Genomic DNA, 26,866 nt, shown 5'->3' on the forward strand with positions numbered 1-26,866 from the left:
TATACAGAATAATTTGCCCAGACAAGAATGTATGAAAGTTTGCTCCACGCACCACGATGTTATTAGTTCAAATTTAGTCTAAACATAAGATGGTGAAGGTCACCTTCCACCGACAACTGTGCACATTGCCAAGGGAAATGATTAAATGGGATATTCTTTCAAGCTCCATTTGATTACAAGTGAACTATGCAAGCTGTCCATTTGAGTTATCTCTTCCTTTCCAGCCCAGATGAATAGTGCTTTGTGATACCTAGTTAACTATTGATATACCAGCATTTGACTTATTGCAGTGAATACCATTTTGTGTTTCTTTTTAATCCAACTTCATATTTTATTTTACGCAGATGATTAGAAAAGGTTTTGTGATAGGCATCACTCAAAATCTTTTGTTTGGATGCTGCTTCAAACAAATCTTTTTGTGTTCAGTAGTGCAATGGGTTGACTGGTTGTTTTTTCACTTTTAGGACCATAGTTAACATTGAATCTTACAAAATGCTTCAATAGCTTGTTGGAGTTGCACATCTAGGCAAGTGGAGAGTATTCCATCGCACTCCTGACTTGTGCCATGCAGATAGTGAATGGGCTTTGGGGATTCAGGAGGTGAGTTACTCACCACGGAATTCCCAGTCTCTGACCTATTCTTGTAGCGACAGTATTTATATGGCTAGTCCAGTTCAGTTTCTAGTCAGTGGTAACCCCAGGATGTTGATAGTGGACGATTCAGCGATGGTAATGCCATTGAATGTCAAGGAGTAATGGTTAGATCCTCTCTCGTTGGAGATGGTCATTGCTTGGTACTTGTGTGGCACGAATGTCATTTGCCACTTGTCAACCCAAGCCTGGGTATTGTCCAGGTCTTGCTGCATTTGGACACGGACTGCTTCAGTATCTGAAGAGTCGCGAATGGTGCTGAACATTGTGAAAACATTAGCAAACATCTTCACCTCTGACCTTATGATAGAAGGAAGGTCATTGTTGAAACAGCCGAAGATGGTTGAGCCAAGGACACTACCCTATGGGACTCCATGTGGCAAATTATTACCACATGGCCACACAACAGTCTTGGTAATTAGCCCATGGATGATAACAGGCCATGTGACAGGTCTCCCTTACACAGACAGTGCGATCAGTATAAGCCATTCATTTATTACGATCACGATTAGAAGGTTAGCAGAGTTTCAAACATAACAATACTTTGTCAGTTGTAAACTAACTTGCACTACACCTTGCACTGAGGTCATTAAAAAGACATGTTAAAATGGACACATTATGGTCTGGGGGGGGCACAGTGGTTAGCACTGCTGCCTCACAGCGCCAGGGACCTGGGTTCGATTCCCAGCTTGGGTCACTGTCTGTGCAGAGTCTGCACGTTCTCCCCGTGTCTGCGTGGGTTTCCTCCGGGTGCCCCGGTTTCCTCCCACAGTCCAAAGATGTGCAGGTTTGGTGCGTTGGCCATGCTAAATTCTCCCCCAGTGTAGCCGAACAGACTCCGGAGTGTGGCAACTAGAGGATTTTCACAGTAACTTCAATGCAGCGTTAATGTAAGCCTACTTGTGACACCAATAAATAAATTTCAAAAACTTTGATTACTGAAAAAATTCCACAATCAGATGTGATTATCTGAAATACTAATACAACTGGTATGTATAAAAAATACAATTAATATAGAAAGGTTCATAAGCATAATTTTCTGTATGATGCAGCTTGAACTATCTGGTCATTGAAGCTAAATTGAAGTGGCAAGATGCATCTGCACTTCTACTACTGCAAGCATCATTTTGCACTTCTGAGCTCTTGTTTGTAAACAATTGTACCGATTGCCAACATAATCCAGTCTAGAATGCGTGTTGGAAAAGTCCTCGTATCTGTGATCCAATGGGGTAACAGATGTCTTCAGCTTTTCATGTAAGCCAGTGCAGAGGGAACAGTCCATGGTGCTGAGTTAGTTTCAGTGTATACTGAAAAGAGCATATTCCATTTCCTTTCCTGTCATTCTTCAACTTAATGAGCACAATTTCTTTCTTTAAAATCGCTAAAGTGAGTGATCCCTAATTAGCGATTTATATTTAGTAGTGCACTGGGACATACAGAAACTAGTTCTCAGTTACAAGTGAGTTTGAAATTTAACAGGCCTACCATAGAGGTTTAAAGCTGCAGTGCCTTCATTTTCAAATGTGAATATTGTTTTGAAAAGCATACAACAGATGTGTATGTTCCCAGATCGCTCTGCTCCTGTACACATACCCACCCCTCACAATTTAGATTCTTACACTTCAAAGAGAATAAGCGGCTTTCCTATTCCTTTAATCCCTAAATGAATCACACCACTCTTTGCTACATTGAACCTCATTTGCCACTTTGAGATTTGATCAGGGAATACTGACCAAGACCGTGAGAGAATTCCTAGCTCATCCTCAGATGGTGTTACATGATGTCTTCACATCCCATCCTGTACCTTCTGACTGAGAGGCACGAATAGTGCCAACTGAAACAAGCTGACACAAGCTTTTCCTGCAGTGCTGAGGGAGTGCAGCATTGCTAGGACTCCAAACTGAAATGTTAAAATAAAATCCTTGAGTTTTTGTGACTCAGAGGTTAAATTTGACAATACTTAAAGAATAGAAGGTATGTTTTGGTAACAATCATCCTTCAACCAATACCACCATAAATAAAGTAATTGGTAATTCATTGCATTGCTGCGTTTCCAGCTTTTTTCAAAAATAAAATGCATTATGTATTCCAAAGAGTTGGTGGTAAGTTTTATAATTATTTCTTGTCCCTGTTACCGACACTGTAGAGAATTCATAGTCATGGAGGTTTACAGCATGGAAACAGGCCCTTCGGCCCAAACTGTCCATGCCACCCTTTTTTTTTGTAACCCTCAAGCTAGTCCCAATTGCCTGCATTTGGCCCATATCCCTCTATACCCATCTTATCCATGTAACTGTAAACGCTTTTAAAAAGACAAAATTGTACCTGCCTCTACTACTCCCTCTGGCAGCTTGTTCCAGACACTCACCACCCTCTGAGTGAAATAATTGTCCCTCTGGATCTTCTCTCACCGTAAACCTAATTTTAGACTCCCCTACCTTTGGGAAAAGATATTGACTATCTCACTGATGTTTGTCTCTCATTATTTTATAGACCTCTTTAAGATCACCCTTCAGTCTTCTATGCTCCAGAGAAAAAGGTCCCAGTCTATCCAGCCTCTCCATATAACTCAAACCATCAAGTCCTGCTAGCATTCTAGTAAATCTTTTCTGCACTCTTTCTAGTTTAATAATATCCTTTCTATAATAGGGTGACCAGAACTGTACACAGTATTCCAAGTGTGGCCTTACCAATGTCTTGAAATCTTGATAATGTCTTCCTTCAGGTATTTATTGTCAAGCTCTTAATCATATTGTTAGGTTGCACTGAATGTTTACAAATGAAGGGAAAGAGGGCAAAGTTTAAGAATCATTTTGGGGACCACAGTTTGTACCATCCCTGATTTAAAAGGGCACTCAAACGTGCCTGGAAGCAGATCATCCCCCCCCTATGGGCGGCACGGTAGCACAGTGGTTTGCACTGCTGCCTCACAGCGCCAGGGACCCGGCTTCGATTCCCAGCATGGGTCACTGTTTGTTTGGAGTTTGCACATTCTCCCCGTGTCTGCGTGAGTTTCCTCCAGGTGCTCGGTTTCCTCCCACAGTCCGAAAGACGTGCTGGTTAGGTGCATTGGCCATACTAAATTCTCCCCCAGTGTACTGAACAGGCACTGGAGTGTGGTGACTAGGGGATTTTCACAGTAACTTCGTTGCAGTGTTAATGTACAAAGAACTAAGAAAATTACAGCACAGGAACAGGGCCTTTGGCCCTCTAAGCCTGCACCGACCATGTCGCCCGACTGAACTAAAATCCCCTACCCTTCCAGGGACCATATCCCTCCAGAGGCCCCCTAAAACTCACTATCATATCTGCTTCCACTACCTCCCCCGGCAGCGAGTTCCAGGCACCCACCACCCTCTGTGTAAAAAAAACTTGCCCCGTACATCTCCTTTAAACCTTGCACCTTAAACCTATGTCCCCTCATAATTGACTCTTCCACCCTGGGAAAAAGGTTCTGACTGTCCACTCTGTCCATGCCCCTCATAATCTTGTAGACTTCTATCGGGTCGCCCCCCTCAACCTCCGTCCTTCCAGTGAGAACAAACCAAGTTTCTCCAACCTCTCCTCATAGCTAATGCCCTCCATACCAGGCAACATCCTAGTAAATCTTTTCTGTACCCTCTCCAAAGCCTCCACATCCTCCAAAGCCTCCACATGTAACCCTACTTATGAGACTAATAAATAAACATTAAACTATGGGAAATGGTGCAGAGATTAAAAAAAACTCAGAAACAGAAAGGAGGCAAAGGGATTTAAAAAGCGACTAACATCTAATTAATATAGCTGTTAGGAACCATTGAAAATAGATAAGTGATCATTTACGTTTTCACCATTGCAGACTTTTTCCTTTATGTACAATTGATCATTCCTGAAATACTTTTTTGGAAAGAGTTGATTGCAAAATTCAAGTTTAGTACAATTCCATTTATTTGCAAAGAAGCAAGTAAATTTACTTTTAAGCACGAAATTGCACATAATCAGAAGCACAACTTAAAAAGGAATGTGTTTGAATCATTCCCAGTCACAAAACTGCAATTTAATTTGCATACCAAGATAGTCTTGCGAAAATGATTTAGAAATGTGATTGAATAATTTATCTTCTTTCCATATTGTGAAAATACCTTTCCATTTTATGCCTGATCTAAGACATCAACTATTTATAAAGCTGGTAGTGAAGATAAGAATATTCTCCGAAATCAGTTTTATATTCATATTGATCCATAGGTTTTTTTTTGTTCGATAAGATCACATTTTTATTGGTGAATAAACGACAGAACTATTATGAATGTCTGTTTCACATCACAATAAGTCCAGTGTAAGTTGTTGGTCTGTTTTGTGACCAGTTTTGTTGGTCAGCATAGCGTTTTATTGTTAAAATAAAGTCTGGGATGGATGGGGAGGAAGATGCATTTTAGTTATAAATATGGGGGCAGCGGATGTATTTATTTGTTACTATTGTTTTATTGCACATTTACTATACAGTTAATATTTATCTTGCAAGTGGTGCAATGGACCAAACAGTTTATTTCTAGTTTGTTTTTTTATTGTTGTAAAGGAAAAGTGTTGAAGTTTAAATTACTAGTTTGTTTTGCCAATACCAAGCCCAAGTCCTGTTTATCTAGTATTGTGTGGAGTAGAAAGCCAGTTCTAACTTTTTAACATCTGAAGTATTGCGCAGAGGGCAGGTTCACAATGTAAATTTTATTAGTCATTTAATAGAATGAAGTAGTATATTTTTTACTTTAAAACATTACTAGATTTACTGGGTTCTTACTAGGTTATTAGGGTGGGCACGGTAGCACAGTGATTAGCACTGCCTCACAGCGCCAGGGACCTGAGTTTGATTCCGACCTGGGGTGACTGTGTGGAGTTTGCACTTTCTCCCCGTATCTGCATGGGTTTCCTCTGGGTGCTGCAGTTTCCTCCCATGGTCCAAAGATTTGCTGGTTAGGTTGATTGGCCATTCTAAATTACTCCTTAGTGTCAAGAGGGATTAGCAGAGTAAATATGTGGGGTTACAGAGATAGGACCTGGGTAGGTTGTTGTCAGTGCAGGCTCGATGGGCTAAATGGCCTCCTTTCTGCACTGTAGGGATTCTGTGTTTCTGGATGACAGCAGGTTTTCTTCCCCACTTCCATCACCCAAGGCCGGAATCGAACCCAGGTCCCTGACGCTGTGAGGCAGCAAGGCTAACTACTGTGCTATTGTGCCGACCTAATAATTTAGTAAAATGTTTTAAAAATAAAAAATGTACTTCTTCATCCCCCCACCCCGAGTGTAACAGTGGAATACCATGCTCTCAGCTTTACTCTACAATAAAGTAGGCTTTACCAAACCTAGAAGCTGCCCGGAGAGTGTATAAAAAGGTTTGAAGCCTATTGATATTCTGCCCCCCTCCCTCCACTCCCCAGAGATGTCAGCATCATATTGATCAATTATAGTATAGCTGTGTAATCATCCATGCCTTTAGAGAGGTGCCAAAATCAATTTTTGCCTTGCATTTGGACAGCTGTGAAAAGTTGCTAAGCTATTGACTTAATCCTTTCTTGAGTCTACTGTGAGAGACCTATCACTCTGAGATTGCTGCCTGCTTAATTGTCTGACTATAGAGCAATTCCTTGTAGTTGTCAGAGATTAATGCAGCTGAACATCAAGTTCAAGGAATCATAATGATATCATCTTTTGTGACAATCCTTAGTCTTGTTAGGTTCATATGCCAGTGATAGTAGGAGAATGCATTTGACTGTTGACCTTTACCTGTTGACCAAGAAATATTGCTTCTGTGTGTGTGCACTCATCAGTATTGATGGAAAAGCTTCAATTTTAGAGAAAATTTTGTATCATAACTCAAATTCTGCATTGTGGTTCCTGTCTACAAGCTGTACATCTTATTGCCATGCATTTGTGTCAACATCTTCCATTAATAAATTCCTATGTCAGCATTTATAATAGGAACCCCCAAGCAAACTTGTCACACTCTAACTTTACTCAGTCGCTCTTCAGTTTTGCATCTTCCAGGGACTGTGACAACATGTTCCCACTTGACATACAGCACAAACATGTGACTGTTCAATCTTTCATGAGGCAGAGCTGATACTGAACAAAATTAGCAGTTACAGGTACTTTGAAACTTCTCCCATCTTTCCTCCAGCAGCATAAAAGTGACATAATTACGCTTCCGTAGCTCAAAAAGCAAGCAGAATCTTCTCTTTTTGTTTTATTTCTTTTCAGGTCAGCCTGTGAAACTGGTTTTATCTCCGTACCCAGCTAACGCAACAGCCTTCTTCTCAGTGCCCATGTTAGACCTGACTGACCCTTAATGTTGCTTTGTCCCCTCCTTTTTAATCAGTTTTGACTCCAAATAAATTACACTGTCCTAATCAGATTAGGTGTGACCAATCAGTGATGTGTTTAAAAAAATGTTAATTGTTTGAAGTTTGCTGGCTCAAAGATTTTCTCCAAATTTTAATATAATCTGTCGGCCCTGCTGCCCTTATTTGAGAGCTGTTCGACAACTGTGGCACGGGCGGAAACCTGATTGGAGGGATTTAAACACGAGTCCTGGGAAAGATGGGCACAGAATTGGGAGGTGACGACACATTTGAGAACTTTGGGGGAAAGGAAGTTTGCGCAGTCAGCGTGTTGGGAAGGGTGGTGATGGCAGATTTAAAAGAGAGAGGGGCAGCACCTGAAGGGAGAAAACCATTAACAACATTGGCTGTAGGGATTAGGAGGGGAATTTGGTTCGTTAGCAGTTATGTGGAAATAGGTGAAAGAGCAGGAGATGGGTCTAATGGACAAGAAGAGTTTGGAGAGGGATTGAAGAGAGATATCAGGAAAACTAGGGAAAGATATGAGTTCCGGGCAGAGTAGAATGTGCACGAAAGCTTGTCCCAGTGCACCAGTGAAAGGGAGGAATGCAGCGAGACAGCTAATCAGATAGTCTCAGCCTTGTTGACAAAGTCCTTGAACTTCTTGAAGCTTAAGCTCCTTGAACGTCTTGTTGGAGGTGACTCCTCTCTATATTTTCAAGAGAATGAGGAGGCAGGAGGGGTACAGAGTGAGCTGCAGGATCAGAAGGATAATGTTGAAGTTGGGGAAAACCATAAAGCCCAGAAGCAGCAGATGTTTGTTCTTTGCCCAGCTGAACAATTTTGTTTCCCTGACGAGGACTGAAGCTGCAAAGCCAATATAACCAGTGGCCAATCACAGACTCAGCAAGCCACTGCAGTGTCTCAATTACAGCAGAGGTGGGCAAAGGCAAGAAAGTGATTGAAGTTACTTTAAATATTGTGAAAGAGCAGCAGATCAGAGATAGAAGTTGGGCCTTACAGTATAGTCCAGGAGTCGGCAGCATTACTAATCTGAAGAGCCTTTTTCAAAAACATAATAATCGCTGAAATTAAAAATTATTGGGCGCCACAAGACAAAAATTGGCTTTTGTAAACCAAACACTTTGCAAATCACTAAGTGTCTCTGGCAGAATTCATAATTTACATTTCTAAAATATAAATTCAATAGATGCGTATTTCATTTTATCAGTGGGGGGAAAATATCAAAATAGATCCAACTCTGAATTATCACGTATTTTTCACTTGTTTTTACTCTGATTTTCTCAGGCAATTGGTCTTTAAATGTGTTATTGATAAGGCCTTTTGGTCTATGAATGTATACTTTATTTCAAAATACCCTGCAAGACATTGAGTCCTTTGTCTAAGCTTCAATGTTAATCTACCTTCCATTAGCCCACAGGCTTTTGCATTTATGCTGGCCATAGTGGATCATTTTTGCCTCATCTGTTCCTTACCATCTCTCAAGCTGTCTTTCCCAGATTAGTATCGTCCCATCTGTGCTCCCATACTAACTCCCCAGAAGATTCTATTCCATTATCTGTCATTTTGGTCTGAGACTGTTAGTAAGACCTGTTGATGGGCATTCAAAATGATCATTCAATGCAACTGTTCTTATTCCTTATCAGGGTGTTAACACATGTTATTGTACATTACAGTCATACTATGCATACAATTGAATGCATTCAACTCTGGCTCCTTATTCAAACTAGCTCACCTTATCGAAGAATAATGATTTCTCTAGCCTGGTTTCCATGACAGTGGAAACCTTAGCAGCTTCCAGTAAAAATGATCTTGGAACACCGACCTTATTTCAAGTTAATTTTATGCTCACCATATTTCTAACACAGTGTGGTCCAGACAGTAAATGTCGTCTTGATGTTGAGAGAAGTCTAGGAATCTGAAACCAAGCTTGAGAGATGATCTAGATTTTTCCAGATTTTTTGCACAACTTAAAATCAAAGAAGAACAGATTATAAACAGAAGCAGAGGCTTACTGTTTATCCAGTGTAGTCCAGCACTGAAATGCGATCTTGATTCCCAGGGAGAGCCCCAGGTGTTTGAAGCCAGATTTGCCAGAAAATCCAAGGAAGCCCAAACTGTTATCAGACCTCTCAAGGTCATGTCAAGAGATGGGTTTTGAACGAACAAACAGTTACATTAGCAGCTAACTTCGGGCTAAAATTAGATAGAATAAGCAGCAGGAGAGAATTTGGGCCGGGGGAAGTGGGTGGGGCGGGGGGGGGGGGTGGAGGGGCGGAGGTGGTGGGTGGAGGAGGAGGCCTATGAATGGCAGAAGGTTGTCATGGTTACATTTGCATGTACCTAGGGAGCTGACTGCCCAGACGCCATGAAAGAACAGCAAAGAGTAAGGAGGAAGAAACAGCAGAAGAGACAGATTGGGCTAGATCGCCAAAGGGCATATCTCAAGGGGTCAGTTTTGGATGGAGCAAGGGCTGAGATTGACATATTTTGCATTGCTATTAACTCAGCTGTTCAAAGGACAAGATTCCGCATTGTGAAAAATGGAAGCTGGATATTTATGAACACATCCACCACATGTTTGAGACATTTTCTGATTTTTTGTAACCTCAGAAACCTGTTCTCCAGCTAAGCAAGGTGCAGTATTTTAATAAGGCTCTGATAAAATATTTAAAGACCGACTGAAATATGCAGAGAAACTTATTTAAGGTTTCACAGAATTATGTGTAGCATCTTCTAGCTGACCTGATTGACCCAATTAAGAAAATTGTGATTCCCATGAGTATGTTGTAAAATAAAAACTTGATACAGGGTGCACTAGAGCTATTTGGTAGGGTCCCCAAAAAGATTAACCATGAATTGGCATTTTGTGAGCTCTTAATACAACTTCTCTTCTCTTGAAGATCAGGCCCTTTGAAATGTTTAAGCTTTCACCAGTCCTAAAGGCATAAGTGAGATAATCAAAAAATTATCCTTATTCAAAAATTAGCCAACAATGCGACAACAGGCTGTAGATAGGAAGCCAAGTGTGAATTAACCACAATTGTTGCTACTAGTCCAGTTTGCATAGCACACGTTTTTGCATAAATTGTCAAAAGTCAGAATATTAGCATTGTTCAGAAACAAAAATGGGAAGGATATTAAGGAACCTATTTCTATGGAAATGAACACTTCTTGAACATAAAATAAATATAAATACTCATTTGTTAGGTCAAATACTGAGAAAAGAGACAACTAAAAGAGACAACTCATGGGAGGTTAGAAAAGAGACAACTAAAAGAGACAACTCATGGGAGGTTAGTTAGGAAGGTTCAGTCGCTAGGTATACATGGGGAGGTAGTAAATTGGATTAGACACTGGCTCAATGGAAGAACACAGTAAGAAGTTTAACAACACCAGGTTAAAGTCCAACAGGTTTATTTGGTAGCAAAAGCCACACAAGCTTTCGAAGCTCTAAGCCCCTTCTTCAGGTGAGTGGGAATTCTGTTCACAAACAGAGTTTATAAAGACACAGACTCAATTTACATGAATAATGGTTGGAATGCGAATGCTTACAACTAATCAAGTCTTTCAGAAACAAAACAATGGGAGTGGAGAGAGCATCAAGACAGGCTAAAAAGATGTGTATTGTCTCCAGACAAGACAGCCAGTGAAACTCTGCAGGTCCACGCAACTGTGGGCGTTACAAATAGTGTGACATGAACCCAATATCCCGGTTGAGGCCGTCCGCGTGTGTGCGGAACTTGGCTATCAATTTCTGCTCAGCGACCTGCAGAGTTTCACTGGCTGTCTTGTCTGGAGACAATACACATCTTTTTAGCCTGTCTTGATGCTCTCTCCACTCCCATTGTTTTGTTTCTTAAAGACTTGATTAGTTGTAAGCATTCGCATTCCAACCATTATTCATGTAAATTGAGTCTGTGTCTTTATAAACTCTGTTTGTGAACAGAATTCCCACTCACCTGAAGAAGGGGCTTAGAGCTTCGAAAGCTTGTGTGGCTTTTGCTACCAAATAAACCTGTTGGACTTTAACCTGGTGTTGTTAAACTTACTGTGTTTACCCCAGTCCAACGCCGGCATCTCCACATCATCAATGGAAGAAGCCAGAGAGTGGTTGTGGAGGATTGCTTCTCTGAGTGGAGGCCTGTGACTAGTGGTGTGCCGCAGGGATCGGTGTTGGGTCAATTGTTGTTTGTCATCTATATCAATGATCTGGATGATAATGTGGTAAATTGGATCAGCAAGTTTGCTGATGATACAAAGATTGGAGGTGTAGTGGACAGTGAGGAAGGTTTTCAAAGCTTGCAGAGGAATTTGGACCAACTAGAAAAATGGGCTGAAAAATGGCAAATGGAATTTAACGCAGACAAGTGTGAGATATTGCACATTGGAAGGACAAACCAAAGTAGAATGTACAGGGTAAATGGTAGGACTCTGAAGAGTGCAGTTGAACAGAGGGACCTGGGAATACAGGTACAGAATTCCCTAAAAGTGATGTCACAGGTGGATAGGGTCGTAAAGAGTGCCTTTGGTACATTGGCCTTTATAAATCAGAGTATCGAGTATAAAAGTTGGAGTGTTATGGTAAGGTTATATAAGGCATTGGTGAGGCCGAATTTGGAGTATTGTGTACAGTTTTGGTCACCTAGTTGCAGGAAGGATGTAAATAAGGTTGAAAGAGTGCAGAGAAGGCTCACAAGGATGTTGCCGGGACTTGAGAAGCTGAGTTACAGAGAGAGATTGAATAGGTTGGGACTTTATTCCCTGGAGCGTAGAAGATTGAGGGGAGATTTGATAGAGGTGTATAAGATTTTGATGGGTATAGATAGAGTGAATGCAAGCAGGTTTTTTCCGCTGAGGCTAGGGGAGAAAAAAACCAGAGGGCATGGGTTAAGGGTGAAAGGAGAAAAGTTTAAAGGGAATATTAGGGGGGGCTTCTTCACGCAGAGAGTGGTGGGAGTGTGGAATGAGCTGCCGGATAAAGTGGTAAATGCGGGGTCACTTTTAACATTTAAGAAAAACTTGGACGGGTTCATGGATGAGAGGGGTGTGGAGGGATATGGTCCAAGTGCAGGACCATATCCTAGGGGACTAGGCATAAAATGGTTCGGCACAAACAAGAAGGGCCAAAAGGCCTGTTTCTGAGCTGTAATTTTCTATGGTTCTATGGTTCTAAACACAGGTTACCTTGAACTGCAACTCCTGTCGTTACTGGTGAGGAAACATAACACACAACCTTTATGGAATATTTCTAAGCATTCAATTGAAAATTGAGGAAGCAAGAACGCAAAGTTACAACAGATCTAGAAGCAGCATGTTAGAGCCAAAAACACAGGAAGGTGGATGGAATTGCCAAATCCAGTCCAAAAGCATCAGGAAAAATCCTGGAAGCCCAGATATTGTCATTTGAAAACAATTTGGCTCATTGTCCATGATTATGGGGACTAGTGGCTCATTTTATATTATGTGCAAGGCATTTAATTTTGCGTGAAGTTAAAATTACCCCCATTAAATCAGTTGCCCAGTGCGTCGTCACCTGTTGAATCCTACATAGATGCAACTTGCACACCGTTAAAGAATGCCATGGTAAGTTGAGATCAATCATGGGTCTAAGAAAATGGCATTATTTCTTTTGGCTAAGGCACTGCACTAATTAATGAGGTGCATATCAATAAACTATGAAATTTTCCGAATGCTCCCTGAGGAACTGGTCAATAATCTCCTTTCATTGACGCAGTGCTTGATTTCTAATATTTTTTTCACAACCTGATTGTTTTTGCTGACGCTGTCTTTTATCATGGAAGCAGTCGGTTACCTTTCACATAGAAAAATGTGATTACATTACAGCATTTAATGCATTTCAGTCCTGAGTTTGAGTTCATATTATATGGGTTTTTTTGCAGGTGGTGACAGCAATTTCTTAATTGCCTTAATTTAACATGAATTATGAGTCGGGTTTAACAATTCTCCTGGCTTTTCCAGATGTTGGAACAATGCTGGAAAGTGGTTTCATTGACACAGTGAAATATCTCCCAGTGTTTCTCCTTTTATGTGGTCAGAATAAGTTAACATGCATTGGTATGAGCGAACCTAATGATGAATAACTTGCCAGAGGGTCTGCCATTAGGAAACAAACCTTTAAGATCCACAGCATGTTGGTTCCACGCTGCGAGCTGCATTATTTTATAGTTAGAATCCTCACTCAGCTGAATGTGAAATTCCTTTCCACCTGTGTGTTACTGTCAATGCATCAATTTGCAGCTCAGTATGTTGACAGCCACCATTATGGAAAATTGCACAGCAGGACTAACCCTAGGTGTGAGTTTCTAGAAATAATGGCTATTTTTCCTCGTTTGCATGGATTCAGTTTGGCATTTGTTTGATGAACTACTTATGCTGTTCTGACATGTAGTGCTGTTTCCTTCTGAGAGAATGACTTAATCATCTCTGGATAAACAATCTTTAGATTGAAAGAACCTGTCATTATACAACATCAGTGTTGACGCAGTTCAGTAAGGTCTGACTAACCTATGGCATAAGTTACGCTGCACTCATTTTGTGCAGCAAAGTGATCGTATATTTTGAAAATTCCTGGGAAAGAAATGTAGTAAAGCTGTCATACTTGATTTTGACAGTGTGAGCTCGATATAATAAAGGTCTTTTATTGGAAGCAGCAGTAAATGTAACCCCAAGCAGCAGCGACAGCCATATTGCTGTAAATGTTAGACCCATGCAGTTTGCTTCCTATGCGTTGCAATGAGAATCAGAGCAGCACAAGCATTTTCAACCAAATAATTTAAAATGCCAATAGTCAGGCAGGGGACTTACTTAATTCTTCTTCATTGATTAGATCCTGCAATTGTTATGGCTAAAGCAATGAAACAAGCATTCATATTTAACAATATGAATTGGGCAGCATGGTGGCACAGTGGTCAGCACTGCTGCCTCACAGCGCCAGGGACCCGGGTTCAAGTCCCGGCTTGAGTCACTGTCTGTGTGTGGAGTTTGCACGTTCTCCCCGTGTCTGCGTGGGTTTCCTCCCACAGTCTGAAACACGTGCTGATTAGGTGCATTGACCCAAAAAGGTGCCAGAGTGTGGCGACGAGGGAAATTTCACAGTAACTTCATTATGTGTAAGCCTTACTTATGACTAATAAATAAACTTTAATATTTTGGCAATGTTAATCTCAGTTCACAAAATTGTGCATTGGTCCATTTTGCTGGCACCCAGAAAGAAATTGCGTGTGAAATCCTGGTGTTTGTAACTTTACATTGCTGGCCATTTACCAAAGTGTGAAACTAGAAAATATGTTCCTTTTTAAGTCAGTGTGATCGCAGTAAATGTCAATGCTATCTTTTGGAAAAAAGGTTTACACCTTTCGTTCCCAGACTCCACATCAGCTATTCCCTGGTCAAGTTTCATATGACCAGCTAGCTGAAGGCTAAAGCTCTCTCAAGCCCCGTGTCAACGTGATGCCTTCTCTCTCGCCCCTGCTCTCGAGCAGCAATTTCTTGTCCCGAATTTATGAGCCATTTCTAGAGACTGGCAGCAGGTGGTCAGACTTGGAACCTTGCGCTGAAATTGACTTCTTACATTTCTTAGTCCAGTCTAGGATCAAAAACAGATCCCAAACGTGCTGAGGGAAATGTGCTCACTCATTCTGGCATCCAGGCTGCAGAATTGTGAAGAATGATTCACAAACCAATGAACACTGCAAGACAATTGAGTGGAATGATTGGGTATAGTAGTCTCTGATGTTAGGTTCATATTGTGGAGATGCCGGCGTTGGACTGGGGTAAACACAGTAAGAAGTTTAACAACACCAGGTTAAAGTCCAACAGGTTTATTTGGTAGCAAAAGCCACACAAGCTTTCGAGGCTCTAAGCCCCTTCTTCAGGTGAGTGGGAATTCTGTTCACAAACAGAACTTATAAAGACACAGACTCAATTTACATGAATAATGGTTGGAATGCGAATACTTACAACTAATCCAGTCTTTAAGAATTTTTTGGTTAGGTTCTTGGATGTTGTGCTGCTGTGTTTCCTACATTACACTTCAAAAAAAGACTTGCACCTATTTGAGAAATATTCTTACGCAAGTTCTTTCTATTTTGGAAACTTGACAAGGGTCTGTGTAAAGTGCATTCATCATCTTAAATAATCACATAGATTTGAAACATCCAGTCTTGTTAGGTTCATATACAGCCTTGCAATCTGATGCAGGCATGATGTGCATTAAGAACTGAAAGCAATTCTGTTATCTCCCAGCATATGTTGCTTATATTTTGATAGCCTGAAATATCAATTAGCTTTGTTGAAACAGTAGTTGAAAGCAGATTTAGCAGGAATATAAATGACTTGGGTACTTACATACCATGCATGCATCGATCTCCTGTGGCATTGCATTCAGAAAATCAGTGAATAAAGGTAATTTCTCTGGTGCCTTGCTATATTACCTTTCCTCCCTGTCCCTGGAGACTCGCACCTAATCCAGACCGACTCTTAAGTGTGAAGCCAAGGGAGGCTGCTCTATTGGAGATGGCATTTTTAGATAGGATGTAAAACCACTCTTGGGTAAACACAAAAGAACTCTTAGCGTGCAAGAAACAATACTTTTCATTGTATGTTAATACATGTGACAATAAATCAAGTCAAATCAAAATCAAAGCACTCTTCTCCTGGTGTCCTGGCCAATATTTACCTTCAATTGATACCATTTAAAACAAACCATCTGACCGTTATCACAGTACTGTTTGTGGAGGTTTGCTGTGCACACCAGTTGGCTGCTGTGTTTCCTACATTACACTTCAAAAAAAGACTTGCACCTATTTGAGAAATATTCTTACGCAAGTTCTTTCTATTTTGGAAACTTGACAAGGGTCTGTGTAAAGTGCATTCATCATCTTAAATAATCACATAGATTTGAAACATCCAAAAATATTCTCATTCTTTAAGCCTAATTATGATGCTGTAACAATATGCATTTGAAACAGACTGAACTTTGTGTTACTAGTGACAAAAACTATTAAAACATTAAAACTTAGTCTGGTGGTGGCACAGTGGTTAGCACTGCTGCCTCATAGCGCCAGGGATCCGGGTTCGATTCCGGCCTCATGTCACTGTTTGTGTGGAGTTTGCCTGTTCTCCCTGTTTCTGCATGAGTTTCCTCCAGGTGCTCCGGTTTCCTCCCACACTCCAAAGCTGTGCAGCTTAGGTTAATTGGCCATGCTAAATTGCCCCTTAGTGTACCGAGATGCGTAGGTTAGAGGGATTAGCGGGGTAAATATGTAGGGTGACGGGGATAGGGCCTGGATGGGATTGTTGTTGGTGCAGACTCGATGGGCTGAATGGCCTCTTTCTGCATTCTAGGGTTTCTGTGATTTTATGATTCTAACTCATTTAACACATGAACTTGGCCCTCTTGGTTAACCTCAACATTGATTTCCTGCCTATTAACTATATTGCTTGATTTCCTTCTTTCCATAGAGTCCCTACAGTGCAGAAAGAGGCCATCCGGCCCATCAAGTCTGCACTGATTCTCCGAAAGTGCCTCCCCTCTGCACCATCCCCATAATGCTGTGCGTTTACCTTGGCCAATCCACCATGCCTACACATCTTTGGGCATTCGGGGGCAATTCAGTCTGGCCAATCCACTTCATCTGTACATGTTTGGACTGTGTGAGGAAACCGGAGGAAACTCTCACAGACATGGGGAGAATGTGCAAACTCCACACAGTCAGCCAAGGCTGGAGTCGAACCGGGTCCCTGGCACTCTGAGGCAGCAGTGCTAACCGCCGTGACACTCAGTCTTCCCGATGAAACATTCTTTCACAAATTTTGCTTTTTTTTCCTGAAGAGAACAGATCCAATTTTATTTTTTTCCTTAAATTCCTGAAACCTGTCATCATCATTGCTGACCCACACCACACACTCACAAGTACAGTAATATTGTTGCTGAGCTATTGCAGTCCACTCATGCAAATGATACTGCAGGTCTGTCTCATCCGTGTCAACATCACCTCATCCGATTTGTATTTTAGGATTTCCGCTAGTCAGGCAGCAGTGCACAAGACCAACATCTCACTAGATTTTTTTTAAAGTACTACCATGGTTTACCACGACCAGTTACCAGCAAATGGGAAAATAAGAGTGAGTTTACTCTTTTTAAAAAAAGCAAATCAAGGGCCAGAATTTTACACTCCACCAAGTGGGTTCTGAGGCTGGTGGGGGGTGCAGGTATAAAATTACATGGAATTCTAGTGGGGTGGGCAGGATCTCAAGCAGGAAACCTGCCCTATACCCTATTAAGGTCCTTAAGTAACCACTTTATAGTCACTTATAATGGCCTCAATTTCTGGGCTGGTGATCACAGGTCAGGATGTGGAGGTGCCGGCGTTGGACTGGGGTAAACACAGTAAGAAGTCTCACAACACCAGGTCAAAGTCCAACAGGTTTATTTGGTAGCAAAAGCCACTAGCTTTCGGAGCGCTGCTCCTTCGTCAGGTGAGTGGGAGATCTGTTGCTGTTTGCTGTTGTGAGACTTCTTACTGTGGTCACAGATCAGAGCAGGATGGAAAACTGACAGATTCATGAATCTCCATCCTGGGAGGAAACTCAGGGGAGAGGGTTGGAGGTTGCATCCCCAGCAACTCACCCCCCCCCCCCCTCCCCCCTGCCAAAAACACCAAGAATGTTCTCTCCCAACCCTAGGACTTGCCTCAATTGTGATCTAAGGGCCTAAAGCTGAGCAGGGTGCTGCAGTACCTCTTCTGGCCAGTGCAGCACTGTGCCAGGATTGGCTGGGGAGCTGTTGGCCAAGGTGGGACTTCCTTCCAAGGCCAGACAGAAGTCCAGCCCTCTTCCTATCAACACCCAATTGAGTGTGAAATGGCAGTTGGCCTGCCAGGAATCGGCGGGGATGGAAAATTCAGGCACGGGATATTCTTCTGTCGACGTCAAAGGCAATGTAAAAGTGAAAACCTTTGAATAAAAGCATTGGCAAATTAGCTTAGTCATCCCGAATTATTCTTTTTGTCAGTTTGTATGCAAGTCCTGGATTTTATCAAAATGTGCCAACAATGACCTTTATCCCTCTCTAAACAAGAGAAAAAATAATCACTTTGTAAATCTGGCTTTCTTCCCAGAAGCAAATGGACACGCTGAACATTTGTCTGTGTGGTACATTATTCAATAATAGGCTGTTGCATGTGCAAACTGTCATGAGAATTGAGCCGTTAAGTGCTTGAGAGCGCTGTTCAGTTCAGGTTTTAGAGTTTTCAGTTCAGATTTAAAACAATTTGTAATATGTTGAACATAAATTTTAAATTTATACATTTTGTTTCAAAACGTTCATAACTGCTGTCACTTGATGACATGTTTATGCCTGAAAAAGCATGTGTGGCTGCTTACATTAGATGTGAAATATTAATGATGAAGATTGGCACATGAATGTTTTCATTTCACACATCCCCAATGTGAGACTGAATTTATTTGTCAGATGGATTAGTAAATTTACAGACGACATGAAGATTGAGGGAACTGCAGATTACCAGAGGTTACAGCAGGATATAGATAGGCTGGAGGCTTGGTCAGAGAAACGGCAGATGGAATTTAATCTGGACAAAGGTGAGGTAAAGCATTTTGGAAGGTCTCTTGCAGGAGGGAAGTATACAGTAAATGGCAGAACCCTTAGAAGCATTACCATACCGAGGGATCTAGGCATACAGGTCCACAGTTCCCCAAAGGTGGCAACTCAAGTGGATAAGGTGGGGTCAAGAAGACATATGGCATGCTTGTCTTCATCAGTCGGGGCATGGAGTATAAAAATTGGCAAGTTATGTTGTAACTGTAAGAACTTCAGTATTCCACATTTGGAATATTGCCCGTTCTGGTTGCCACAATACAAAAGGATGTGGAGACTTTGGAGAGGGTACAGAAAAGGTTTGCCAGGATGTTGCCTGGTAGTAGCTATGAGGAGGGATTGGACAAACCTGGTTTTTCATTTGAACATGAAGGCTGAGAGGCACGGATAGAAGTTTACAAAAGTATGAGGGACATGGATAGTCGGAGTCCTTTTTCCAGGATAGAAATGTCAATTACTAGGGGACATAGGTTTAAAGTAAAAGGGGAAAAGTTTAAAAGAGATGTGAGAGACAGGTTTTACACAGAGTGTCATAACAGGTTTTTTACGCAGAGGATTGTAAGTGCCTGGAATGTGCTGCTATAGGAGACAGTAGAAGTAGATGCAATAGCAATGTTTAAAAGGATTCTTGACAGATTCATGAATAAGCAGGGAATAGAGGGAGACGGGCATGTAGAGGCAAATGGTCTTTACTTTAGAAAGGTGTCATGTGATGGCACAGGCTTGGTGGGCCGAAGGGCCTCTTCCTGTGCTGTACTGTTGTTTATTCTTTGATATATGATTCCATGATTTTCATATTTTTAATCAAATTAAATTTGGCATGTATTTAAAAATATATTTTATTACAAAATACATTTTTAAAACTATTTCAATGAACTAAACTTTTAATTCGCACCGACAGCCTGTTTCGGACTTCAGGCAGAGATAGGCATAATGATACTATTGAGATCCTTGCAGCCCAGTGATGGACCTGTGCTTTTTGACCCCTGGCTTTGCTTTGATTTGATTATTGTCACATGTATTAACATACAGTGAAAAGTATTGTTTCTTGTACGCTGTACTGACAAAGCATATCGTTCATAGAGAAGGAAACGAGAGAGTGCAGAACGTAGTGTTAGAGTTGTAACTGGGGTGTAAAGAAAGATCAACTTAATGCAAGGTAAGTCCATTCAAAAGACTGACAGCAGTAGGGAAGAAGCTGTTCTTGAATCAGTTGGTACGTGACCTCAGACTTTTGTATGTTTTTCCCGACGGAAGAAGGTGGAAGAGAGAATGTACGGTGTGCGTGGGGTCCTTAATTATGCCGGCTGCTTTGCCGAGGCAGCAGGAAGTGTAGACAGAATCAATGGATGGGAGGCTGGTTTGCGTGATGGATTGGGCTACATTCATGACCTTTTGTGATTTATTGTGGTCTTGGGCAGAGCAGGAGCCATACCAAGCTGTGATATAACCCAAATCAGCCAATTCAGATTGAAATAAGCCAAGCTGAAGCTTACTGTCAATTGGAACCAGGCCTTGACAGCAAAATATCAGCTGGCGCGACAATTTGCATTCCAGCGCATCCTGCGCAAAGTGAGGAAGCATGAATTCTTCCACTCCTTGCTGATGTTATTGACTGTTACAGCCTTGGAACCGTCGAGCATGTGGATAGATGAGAGCATCCTGCATTGTGCATCATGGTCCTTTACCTTAATGGCTTTCCCTTTGTCTTGAAAAACTCTGTTCAAAATGAACCAGAAAGAGCTTCTACTCTGTGCTACCAAGTAGAGATTGTATTTGTTCGTAAAAGTGAATGGTTAAAAGCTAAAATGAATGTATTTCTTTTGCAGTGGTGGGATATGGACACTGGAAAATCACTACAGACATTCTACACTAATGGGACAAACCTGAAGTCCATACATGTTTCATCTGACTTCAAGACCTACGTAACTATCGATAATATTGGAATACTGTACATCTTGAAAATGATAAAATGATAAATGATAAACCTTACTCTGGAGAAACAAAAGAGGAGCTTTTGTGGTATCGCTGGGGGAGTTTGTACTTACTGCACTTAAAAATACTTTCTTCAAACATTTAGACAAAGCAAGATATGGAATGAGAGCCAATTGTATTTCTAATTTTGCATACAAAACAAATTGCTACTGAGCCACTGGACTTTTATTGGGAGACTTGAGCTTTATGGAGACTTGAGCTTTATGGGAAGAGTGCCAACAGGGCACACCACGTGCACAGTGTGTGTGATGCTTCTTTCTATTATTCACAAGCTCTGGGTTCTGAGATTCCACTGCTGCCGTTTTATTGCTTTGAGACTCTGAAGCAGTGCCCATTAAAGATTTGGAGTACCGTAAGCAGTTTACCTGAGCAGTTTGCAATAATGTGCTTGGTGCTGTTCAAAAAAAAAATCACCCTCTGACCTTTCGGCTGACCGTGGTTGCATCTTTTCAGCAGCTGGGAAAAGAGGTCCTGTTAAATATCTGAAATTTTTCATTGAGTCTTTAAAAACAGTGTTCAGAGTTGTTATAAATCAAACCGAAATCAAGAGGTCCATCAGTGTTTAATACATAGAATGTTGAGTTCATATTTGTAATGGAATGTTTCTACTGATTTTATTTTCATATTTCATGCGATTAAATTTTTCACAGCTATTTAAAAGATGTCTGTGCCGTCTTTATTTGTATAAATGATATAGTAAAGGACAGACTGTTGTTTGTTGAGTTCTGATGTTTCTTTGGAATAACGTTGGCCATCAAAATGGCTGCCAAGAAGGTGTGCGGGTTCTGCAACAGCTTTGAGTGCCAATGTGTTGAAATTAATAAGTGATAGGATGTGACATCCCACATCAGTTGTACACCTTATCTGGGTGAAAGAAGCAATGAGGAAAAAGTGGAGGCTGAATTCGGAGCATGGCAGGTTTGATTCAGAAGCAAATCACATGCCCAGGTGCAACATCATCCATTACACAAAGGATTCCAGACGTGGGAGAAAATTAGCTTCAGACAAAGTGGGTTTTGATGGGTAATATAGTACCATCGACCACATTAACAGTCTTTAAAGAAAACCTCAGCTCATGTTAGGCAGCCTGGTCTTGTGTTTTGATTGCATTTTGGCAGAATTATATGGTGCGTGGAGGATAAATGAGGGGAGAAAAATCCTACTTTTGGTACTTTTGATTGAACAATCTGAAACAGCAAATTTTCTATAATAATTTGGAAAGTCGCTGCTCAATGTGCTAAATTAACTTATCAATCCAGTATATTTTAGAAGTTTTCACCTTGTAGTAATGCTGAAATTGCAGAGCAGATCAACTTTTTATATAATTGAAAAATAAACCTCTTAAATTCCTGAACATTAAGGGTATTCAGTATTTAGAAAGGACAGACAAAAAGAAAAAGGCAATGGGGTCGTAATGCTGGTTAAGAAGGAGGAAGGATATTAGCTCTGATGATATGGAATCTGTATGGGTAGAGCTGAGAAACGGCAAGGGGCAAAAAATATTAGTGAGGGTTGTAGATAGACCTCGAAACTGTAATGGTGATGTTGGGGATGACATTAAACAGGAAATTAGATATGCATGCGGTGAAGGAACATCTGTAATTATGGGTGACTTTAACCTGCATATAGATTGGGCAAATCAAATTAGTAACAATACCATAGAGGAGGAATTCCTGGAGTGTGTACAGGATGGCTTACTGGACCAATACATTGAGGAACCAACTAAAGAACAGGCCATCCTAGACTGGTTATTGTGTAAAGAGAAAGGAATAATTGGCAATCTACTTTTGCGAGGCCCTTTGGGAATGAGCGACTATAATATGTTATAATTCTTATCCAGATGGGGACTGACATAGTTGGCTCTGAGACTACGGTCCTGAATCTACACACAGGAAAGTACGATGGTATGAGGCGTGAGTTGGCTATGATAGATTAGTAAATTTTACTTAAAAGGATGACTGGATAGGCAATGGCAAACATGCAAAGAGTGCATGGGTGAATTGTGGCATTTATTCATTCCTGTCTGTCACAAAAATGGGAAAAGTGGCCGAACCATGGCTTACAAGGGAAATTTGAAATAGTATTCAATCCAAAGAAGAAGCATACAAATTCCTAAAAAAAACCAGCAGATCTGAGGCTGAAGCATTGTATGTTTTCAAGGAGGAGTTACAAATAGCTCTTGAGGCTAAAGGGATCAAATGATATGTGGTGGGGGGGAAGCAGGAACAGGTTACTGAGTTGGCTGATCAGCCATGATAATAAATGGCGGAGCTTCTCTTTACACAATACAAAGATGTGTGGTTAGGTTGATTGGCTGTGCTAAATTACCCCTTAGTGTCAAGGGGATTAGCAGGGTAAATGGGTGGAGTTATGGGGATAGGTCCTGGGTGGGATTGTTGTCGGTGCAGACTCGATGGGCCAAATGGTCTCCTACTCCTCTGTAGGGATTCTATGAATCCGCAGAATGTTCCTTAAAAGCGGATGTGCGGTATATTCAGTAAGTTGCGACAGATGAAATCTTTATCTATACTTCCACTGATGTACAACACGAATGGTCTTGCAGCACAGACAGTTTATGCCTGCAGCAGTGCAGCATGTTTAAATACAAACTATGTTTGTCCACATCAGGTTTATAGTTGAGTTTACTGTTTTGAATTGAAGTTTTTTTGCAGAGTGTGCCTGCGGAAGCAATCCCTAATGAGACATTTTAGTGGGACTACTTTCAAACACGGTGACATGGGAAGAGGATTCATACCTCTGTCATCAGTCTGAGGGCACCAACCAACCTGGTAATACAATCGTGAGATTATCAGGTAACCCCATTGTTAAAGAAGCACTTTTTAAGACTTCTCAAATAGCTAAAACAAATTTTAAAAAATCCTTTAACCAACTTATTTCCAACTCACTTATTGACCGTTCCCAGAAGTTTTCATAGATTACATTATCACTGCCCGCAATTACTACATTCTTTCCCCATGGCACACTCCAATGAAAATTGGACTTTTTAATAAATTTGAAACTACAAAAGTAGGGGATTACCTATTTGCCAAACACTACATGGGCTCATCACTTAATATTGAGGGCTGACCATGAGATGTTTTATTATAATTTCTATTACATAAGTCCTGTCTCTGAGCGATGTCTTAAAATGCTTTGCCAGATTTTAACCAACTTTCATTCATTCCTTCCTTACATCCTGCAGGAGATTATTTCACAAATGAGCATGGAGGGAATGAGTTTTCTATTGCCCTGTGCTTTAATCAGCTCTAATATGCTTGCGTCTAACCTTTGCGATTAAACATTGTGGAAGTTGATAGCATTTTAATGAGTGCTTGGAAGTGTGTTACCTCAACAGAGACCAGGTTCCTTTTATGTAAAAGAACCCTGTATAACGTTAATGTGCTTTTCAGCCATTATCAGTGCTTGTCGAGTTGATTGAAAACAAATTAATGTGGTATGTATGGTTTAAATAATCCCATCCTCCTTTTGAATTCATTATTATTGCATCGTTGCTGGTGTGTGTGTGTGCAAATGATATTTTGCTCTTATTCAAGCAGGAATCGAGGTTGACTTTCTGTTACAGCCTAGTGGACAAATATTCAGTTTAAAGCCTCACAGCAGAATGCCTGGTTTCGATTGCAGATCTGTGCTGCTCACATCACTTGGAGTGCTGTATTTAGCTTTAGCAACTCTGGGCGAGCAATAGTCAAGGTATCTGGTGTTGGAAACCGGGATGTTGCATCAAGTTCAATAGCCTGACAGCATTTTTCATCCTCCCTTTTCATCCCCAAAGCCCTTGAACATGTTGCTGCCTCTCTGATTTATGGTAAGAAGTCTCACAACACCAGATTAAAGTCCAACAGGTTTATTTGGAATCTCAAGCTTTCAGAGCGCTGCTCCTTCATCAGGTGAGTGATCTCAAGGTTTCTGCCCTGGACAAGCACTAAAATTGCCATCACAAAGTCACAAATGACATCCTTTGTTTCTGTGACCTTGCTAAACTGCTCCTCTTATCCATTTCAACCAGTCTGCAGCCTTTCACGTAGTTAGCCACACCATCCCCCTTCAATGCCTCTCCACGGTAGTCCCGCTGCATAGAACTGCTCTTCCCTGGTTCTGTTCTTATTTGTCCAGTCACAGCGAGAGAATCCACCTGCAATGGCCTCTCCTCCTGCGCACACACTGGACAAATCCTTGGCTGTCCCCTATTTCTCATTTACATACCAGCAACATCCATCTGAAAATACAACTTAATTGTCACATGCAATTGACAACATCCAGCTCTACCTCTCTCGAACCTTCAGTCTTTTCACACCGCTTGCCTGACATCCAAACTGGATGGGTAGGAATTTCATCCAACTAAATTTCAGAACTCCAAAGCCATCTTCTCTGGACCCCATCACAAACTCCACTTATCTAGCTGCCAACTTCATGCTGCTCCCTGGCAACTCTCTGAGACTGAATGAGACATTTTGCAACCTGGGTGTTGTATTGAGCCCAGAACTGAACTTGCCCCCTTCACCGAGATCACACATCTATCTCCGTAAAATCACCAGCTTCAGCTTTTCTGCTTTCCGATGATTTTGTTTACCTCCACATTTGACAATTCCATTACTCTCCTGGCTGTCTTCCACTCTTAAGCTTGAGTTCAAACTGGAGGCCAGTGACCAGCGGTGTGCCTCAGGGTTTGGTGCTGGGTCCACTGTTATTTGCCATTTATATTGATTTGGATGAGAATTTAGGAGGCATAGTTAGTAAGTTTGCAGATGACATCAAGATTGGTGGTATAGTGGACAGTGAAGAACGTTATCTAGGATTGCAACGGGATCTTGATCAGTTGGGCCAGTGCGCTGATGAATGACAGATGGAGTTTAATTTAGATAATTGCGAGGTGCTGCATTTTGGTAGATCGAACCAGGGCAGGACTTACTCAGTCAACGTTATGGCGTTGGGGAGAGTTATAGAATAAAGAGATCTAAAAGTACAGGTTCATAGCTCCTTGAAAGTGGAGTCACAGGTGGACAGAGTGGTGAAGAAGGCATTCAGCATGCTTTGTTTCATTGGTCAGAACATCGAATACAGAATTGGGATGTCTTGTTGAAGTTGTACAAGACATTAGTAGGGACACACTTGGAATACTGTATACAGTTCTGGTCACCCTATTATAGAAAGGATATTATTAAACAAGAAAGACTGCAGAAAAGATTTACTAGGATGCTACTGGGACTTGCTGGTTTGAATTATAAGGAGAGGCTGGATAGACTGGGTCATATTTTCCCTGGAGAGGAGGAGGCTTAGGGGTGATCTTATAGAGGTTTATAAAATAATGAGGGGCATAGATCAGCTAGATAGTCAACATCTTTTCCCAAAGGTAGGGGAGTCTAAAGCTAGAGGGCGTAGGTTTAAGGTGAGAGGGGAGAGATACAAAAAGGTCCAGAGGGGCAGTTTTTTTTACGCAGAGGGTGGTGAGTGTCTGGAACAAGCTGCCAGAGGTGGTAGTAGAGGTGGGTACAATTTTGTCTTTTAAAAAGCATTTGAACAGGCACATGGGTAAGATGGGTATAGAGGGATATGGGCCAAACATGGGCAATTGGGACTAGCTTAGTGATTAAAAACTGGGCGGCATGGACATGTTGGGCCTGTTTCCATGCTGTAAATATCTGACTCCATGAGTTCATCCAAAACCATGTTGCCTGTATATTAAACTCACACTTTGTCCTGTTCACCCATCACTGTTTTGTTTGCTGACCTACATTGACTCTCCGCGCAGTCATACCTTGATTTCAAAAAATTCTCAATCATGTTTTCAAATCCCTGAAGGTTTCAGCCCTTTCTGTGCCACGGCCCTAAGTTCTGGAATTCTCTGCTTTCCCTCCTTTAAGATGCTCCTTCGTTGCCCAAGCTTTTGGTCATCTGCCCTAATATCTATTTGTCTGATGATGCTCTGTGAAGCATCTTGGGAATTTTTGCTCTGTTGAAGGTGCTATATAAATGCAAGTAATAGTTGTTGACTAACCTGGCACGGAAAGAATGATGTGGAGATGCCAGCGTTGGACTGGGGTAAACACAGTAAGAGTTTTAACAACACCAGGTTAAAGTCCAACAGGTTTATTTGGTAGCAAATGCCATTTGGCAGAAAGAATGATCATATGGAAGAAATACCAATGAGTAAGTATAAACATTGATGTTAAAGCAGCTTCAAATGCGCTTTTATAGGACAGCTAACATTATCTAAATTATTTTTTTG

General features: G+C 41.2%; 1 protein-coding gene across 2 annotated transcripts in view; it reads left to right on the plus strand.

Annotated features, from left to right (window-relative positions):
* The window catches only part of apaf1 (apoptotic peptidase activating factor 1), a 203,918-nt gene extending 182,643 nt beyond the window's left edge, over nt 1-21,275 (plus strand). For both annotated transcript variants that reach the window (XM_078235466.1, XM_078235467.1), the window contains one exon: nt 20,454-21,275. In XM_078235466.1, coding sequence (XP_078091592.1) covers nt 20,454-20,600 — 147 coding nt within the window. In that variant the 3' untranslated portion in view covers nt 20,601-21,275. The remainder of the gene's footprint in view (nt 1-20,453) is intronic.
* Nucleotides 21,276-26,866: the final 5,591 nt, after the last annotated feature.

This window comes from Mustelus asterias, chromosome 19 (assembly GCF_964213995.1).
Source record: "Mustelus asterias chromosome 19, sMusAst1.hap1.1, whole genome shotgun sequence".
In the NCBI taxonomy this organism is placed as follows: Eukaryota; Metazoa; Chordata; class Chondrichthyes; order Carcharhiniformes; family Triakidae; genus Mustelus; species Mustelus asterias.